Source organism: Colletotrichum scovillei, assembly GCF_011075155.1.
Source record: "Colletotrichum scovillei strain TJNH1 chromosome Unknown Contig00002, whole genome shotgun sequence".
Lineage (NCBI taxonomy): Eukaryota > Fungi > Ascomycota > Sordariomycetes > Glomerellales > Glomerellaceae > Colletotrichum > Colletotrichum scovillei.
In genome coordinates this window covers 3,305,320-3,311,283 of record NW_023336260.1, presented here as the reverse complement: position 1 = coordinate 3,311,283, position 5,964 = coordinate 3,305,320, and the positions used below count along the sequence as shown (strand labels likewise).

At 52.7% G+C, this 5,964-nt stretch overlaps 1 protein-coding gene across 1 annotated transcript; it reads left to right on the top strand.

Moving 5' to 3' along the window:
* Positions 1-334: 334 nt before the first annotated feature.
* On the top strand, positions 335-2,732 carry HER10_EVM0007074 (uncharacterized protein; the record flags this gene model as incomplete). The annotated part of the gene is made up of 4 exons (XM_035476640.1): positions 335-374; positions 523-965; positions 1,281-1,525; positions 1,658-2,732. The coding sequence occupies 4 exons, from the start codon at positions 335-337 to the stop codon at positions 2,730-2,732; spliced, it is 1,803 nt and encodes a 600-aa protein (XP_035337332.1).
* Positions 2,733-5,964: the final 3,232 nt, after the last annotated feature.

Below are 5,964 nucleotides of genomic sequence, written 5' to 3'. Positions count from 1 at the left end.
GCCGCCAATTCCCCCCTCCCCCATTCACAAAGAAACAACCTTGCATCCGCTTCTGTCGACTTCGACATTTCCTCAACTCTCTCTTCTCGTGATACAACAATCCATCCCGACTTTTGCCCAGCGATCAAAGTAACGCATCGCCTACCGAGCATATTCCCACGACTCGTGCTTCGCCGTCTCCGCATTACCAATCACACTCGAACATCGAACGTCCCCTCAACACAAGGCTGGTCGACCGATTCAGCCGCCGATTACTGCGACTCGTGCTGCGTAAACCAAACTTTGCGAATACCCTCACATTACGTTGTCCTGCGTAGCGGTCCAATCTAGCATCATGTCGACGATACAGCAGCTTAAGAACTTTATCCGACACGGTATGATGCCCCCTCCCTCTTCCTCTGCCTCGTCGGCGGACTGGGTCCTTTCACGATTCGAGCTTCTTGATCGTGTCGTGCCCCGATTCTGCTTGGCGACTTGAATACTCTCGTTGATAACCAATTTGCTGACGCTATTTATGTATAGGAAAGCAAGCTCGAGCGAACAACGATGAGCCGGCAGCCAAGCAGTCCCCGCCGCCTAAGGCGCATGTAGGCGTATCAGAGCCTGCCTATGCCGCTGCACCACCTGCTCAGGCGATTCCTGAGGCGTACTCAGTCGCTGGCGATGGCCAGAACCGCGTCGCTCAGGCAAACCACGCCGCCGCCCACGCCGCCGAGCCGAACCAGTACAAGACGTCCAAGGCCGGCAAGAACATCGACAACACACACTTGGCCAAGCTTGTGGCCGAGGAGAACGAAAGCAGGAGTAAATTCCCGAGATATCCCGGCTTGGAGAGATGGGAGTTGGTCGAAAAGATGGGCGACGGTGCCTTCAGCAACGTCTACCGCGCGCGCGATACTACTGGCGAGCACCCCGGCGAGTGTGCCATCAAGGTCGTCCGCAAGTATGAAATGAACAGTATGCAGGTGAGTTATTGCTTGGGTGGTTACGGCCGCGACCATGATTTTCTCGCTTTTCGCTCGCTGCGTTGTTGTTTTTGATTCGAGCCTTTTGGAGCATTCCCATACCAACCGAGGGTCGTGATTAGGGAAACAAGCATTTACATCCGGACTTCAAGAAGGTCCCCAAGGCTGCAGAGGTGCGAAAACTTTCTATATTTCATTTGTCTCCTCTTCGGGCCATTCTCACTTTTCGACACTTTCATGTTGTTCTACAGTCACTGTTACTTCGAGGATGGCCTTCCATTCACTTGATGGACATCTTTGCTGACCTCAGCGTAGAGAGCGAACATCTTGAAAGAGGTCCAAATCATGCGACAGCTTGATCACCCGAACATCATCAAGCTGATTGATTTTTCCGAATCCCGGCAATATTACTACATCATTTTGGAATTGGCGCCCGGCGGTGAGCTTTTCCACCAGATTGTTCGCCTCACGTACTTCAGCGAGGAACTTTCGAGGCACGTCATTGTGCAGGTCGCGCAGGCTTTGGAGTACTTGCACGAGGAGAGGGGCGTCGTTCATCGGTAAGTACGACACAGGTTGCTTTTCACCGGCCCACACCGGTGAGATCGAGGCAATGGGCGGTGGGAGCGCCGATCATGCATCTTTTTGTGACGTCATCCGGTCCTCCAGTTGGCTAACGTGCAATGTCCCAGTGATATCAAGCCTGAAAATATCCTCTTCAGCCCGATCCCTGTTATTCCGTCTAAGAACCCCAAGCCTAAGCAGCCTGGCGATGAAGACAAGGTTGATGAGGGCGACTTCATTCCCGGAGTTGGTGCGGGTGGCATTGGCCAAATTAAGATCGCCGATTTTGGCCTGTCCAAGATTGTGTGGGATAACCAAACCATGACGCCTTGCGGCACCGTTGGATACACAGCTCCTGAAATCGTCAAGGATGAGCGCTACTCGAAGTCGGTCGACATGTGGGCTTTGGGCTGTGTCCTCTACACGCTGCTTTGCGGTTTCCCTCCTTTCTACGACGAGAGTATCGAGGTTTTGACAGAGAAGGTTGCCAAGGGCCAGTACACTTTCTTGTCCCCTTGGTGGGATGATATTTCCAAATCTGCCCAAGATCTCATTTCTCACCTTCTCACCGTGGATCCTGAGAAGAGATACACCATCACCGAATTCCTCGCCCACCCCTGGATCAAGGGCTCTGGCCCAACGCCTCGTGACGAGAAGAAGACGCAGCCCGACATGCTGCGTGCGTTCGATGCCAACAGAATCAACGATGGCGACCGTCGCTACGACTTCCGTTCCCCCGGTGCGGTCAATTTGCGTGAAGTGTTCGACGTCGGATACGCTGTTCACAGGCAAGAGGAAGAGGCCAAGCGCCGGAAGCAAATTGGCACCAAGGGCGGTGTCCCCGCACGCTTCCTCAACAACCTTAACGAGGAATCAGAGGATGAAGATGCGGAAATGGCCGAGAACAAGGAGGCTGAATACGTCCACAAGCCATCGCAGGCGACACAAGCACTCGAGCAGAGCATGCGTAATGCCCAGATCAAGGATCAGCAAGAGCATCGCGGACGCGAGCGTGAACGTCAAGCGCCTGCAGCGAACGAGAAGGGATACGGCCAACACTCGGCAACTGTCACGGCTGCAGCTCGCCAACAGGTCAGAGACCGGAACAGACAGAAGGGTGCCTTTGAGCTCAGCCTTGACGGCGCCACATTGTTGGGAAGACGAAACAAGCAACCTCTCGCGGCCCGAGCCGGCGGGGCATAGGAGCCCCGTACTCCAAGCTGCACTCCTCCCGGGAGTGAGGTCAACTTGTGAGAAGCCCCCAGCGCTACGAAGTAGACCTAGAAGGTGGCACTATGAACGGATCATTGTGAAATTTCTGGCGTAAGGGTTATAGGGATGGCATATCTTGGTCAAGTGGCCGAGGACACTAGCGCAAATCATGATACGAACGTCGTGGATATCCAGGTTGTGTCTGTCAAAGTAGGGTTTTGTTTGTAATTTGTTTATCCGGGGAGGATTAGCTACGACTCGTATCTCTGTTATGCGGCATCATACATACATAGGCTCGGAGTTCATTGGCAACTGGGACTATAGTTCCTCATTGCATTACAATGAATGAGATTTGCAATTCAATTTCCATTTCAGACCTTCATATAATATCTCGTCCACCCAGGTGGTAGGTAGGCTGGGGATGTGTTGCCTATGCCTCCAGGGAATTCGCGGCAACCATATGGTCGAGTTCTCAGACAATATGGGTTCATTGGATCCTTTTCACAATCTTTCATGGCATCAACGATACCACCTTCATCCTTCTTTTCTTACATTTCCGCCTGTGACCCATAGCACAACCGATCCGAAGGTTGATGGCCGGGGCCCACTCGAACGGGTTCCCCTTGACTCTAGGATTCATCAATCTTAAGTATTCAGCGTTCCCGGGCCATCAGCGCGAGGTTAAACCGTGGTGATCGATACCGGGACAGCATCGGGGTCTCCCTTCGGGACGGGGTGGAGTCATGTCCAGCAGAGCAGGCACGGGACAGGCGGGGCGGCTGCTTTGGCCCTCTGGTTGGATTGCTTCAGTGTACCTGACAGATGCAGCTGTGATCGCGATAGGAAGGTTTCGTGACTGGACGGGCAGGAGTGGTGCAGGTGCGGTGGAAGGACCTTGGGAGACGTACTTTCCCATCGTGGCAGGTGGCATTCGGGGAATTATTGGAATGTTTTTTTTCTTTATTCCTGACGAAGAGGGGCCGTTGCAGTCTGTGGTGTTCTTTCCGATGGTTAAATAGACAGCACTGCTGCTCGCTTGACTTCTTCTTCTTAGACCACTGGTGACTGGCCCCCGAGTTTCCACCTCTATCTCACCTTCATTATATTGGCTGCGACGGCTTCTTCTTCTTGTCGATGGATTCTTTGCCTGGCCGTGAGCCTTTTCTCGTGATTGTACGACCCCGTTGCGGAATACTCTCCCCTTTGGTATGATGGTGCTATAAGTAGTCCCAAGGGTAGTCAAGGACTCAGAACGCGAGGATATCTTGAGGAGGGGCCAAGGAGGATGTCGGAGCGAAAAATGAGCGAAGTATACCGTGTCGGAATATTCTCCTAGTATGCGTGTAGGCTGATCTTGTCGAAGTTGTCTCCCCCATTGCCATTGTCATCGTCGTCGTCGTCGTCGGAGGTGCTGTGTTGTCCCCCACAAAGTCTGTTGTCCGCAATTGTGATTTGGATCGGTTTTGCTCAGGGCAGCTTCGCAACTTCATCACCAGGTCGTCAAGTTCTAGAACGCGTTGCCGTATCGGATCAGTAATCTCAAGCACCAGGCCCAAGCAGATCTTGCAGTGTGCTCTTCTTCTAGCTCCAGAGACAAACAAGGTGATGGCCGATAGCCAGGGCAGCACCGACGCCTTCTATTATACTCCATCGACCCAGGGCCATACAGAGCGATGTTGAGGCGCCGAGACAGGATTCGCCAAGACAGCAGCCCTCACCCATGGCCGAATCTTTGCGAAGAAGAGAGAAAAGGTCAGCGGGACGGCCCGCTCACGGGGTTCGATCCGGCGGGAGCGGAGCTCGCCGCGTTTCTTGATGGGGAGGAGGGGTCGCTCGTGGGACCAGGGTCGGATCGGATCTAAGGGTCACGATCTCGGAGAGGCGCTTGCCCGGGGCCCCAGATGGCGCAATTATGGGTACCTTGGCGCGATGGCCGATGAATTGCGCAACGACAGCTCTTCGAAGAGGCTCGGACTTTGACCATTTTGTTGGGACGACGAACGATTTGCGATCAAAATTGAGTCTCTGACTTTCGAAGAGCAACTTCGAGCTTGATGAACACCGTACTCAGACTGGCGAGAGCTTCACCTAGCAATGCCCTCGAACTTGCCTGGTTTCAAGTAATCGATCGAAGCTTAACGGGACCAAGAGCTGAAGGCCATATTGACAACAATCTTTCGAGACAGTTGTCTTCTCACGAATCTGACTTGACCCCGCCACCTTGGTCTTCGAGGCCCAAGCCTACAACACTAGTTGAACAACGTGTGGGCTTGCGATGTGGTGCCATATCATACAACAAATCGTGTCGGTATCGACTTTTCTCCTTCGAGAGATCCTTTCGAAGACAGTCTTTCTTTCGAATATTCCGCGTCGTCGTTCGTGTTTTCAAAGCGTCTCTATATTGGCAATTAGCTTTGGTCCTCAATCCGATCAACGGCAACTCGTCTAGTTCGGCTCAAAGAATATACTATATCGGCTTTTTTCATTCGAATATACTTAACGACTGCAACTTTCAATGCCACGTCTTCACTTTAGAACTATCAGCAGCAAAGAATTAGTTTAACCTGGTTGACTTCAGCGTATCGGATTCTTCGAAAGTTCGGAGTGCAGATGGTAAAATGCAACACAACAAGCAGATTTGTGGCTTGGCTATGTCGACACAGTCACAACCCAAACTCGTTCAGATATGGACACTGGGCCTTTCAGCCAGACTGCCAGCTTCAAGGGACTTTCATTCGATATTTCGTCATTGGTCAGACCATTCTGTCAAGTACAGAGATGTCAGAGATGTTGCCGAGTGCAACTCGGTGTTGAGAACCTTGATGGCCTGCATTGATAAGGCCATTTTGGGAGTGTCTCAGGAACCCGGATGGCCAACCTTGATGGCCCAGCATCTCACACAAAATCAGTCTCCGCCATCGCCAATCCGCCAACCATCACCCGTGATGTTGCTGAAATTGAGCAAGATAGCCAGCGCATCCTCGAACTATGGACAGGTCAGGCGGCAGGCCACAGCTCGTCAACGACTCGCAACGGATGCTGATGGACCGGGTGTTTTGATGAGCCAATTTTCCCCAGCCAGTTCGCACTACCCTTCCCGCCGGGGGAATGCCGTTTCTCCCTTCCACCGCCATTCTGAGGCCCCTGAGATAGAGAGATGGGTGAAGGCATAAAAGGGGCCGCTCATCCTATCTTTCTCATCTGGACCCCTTTTTTGCCATCT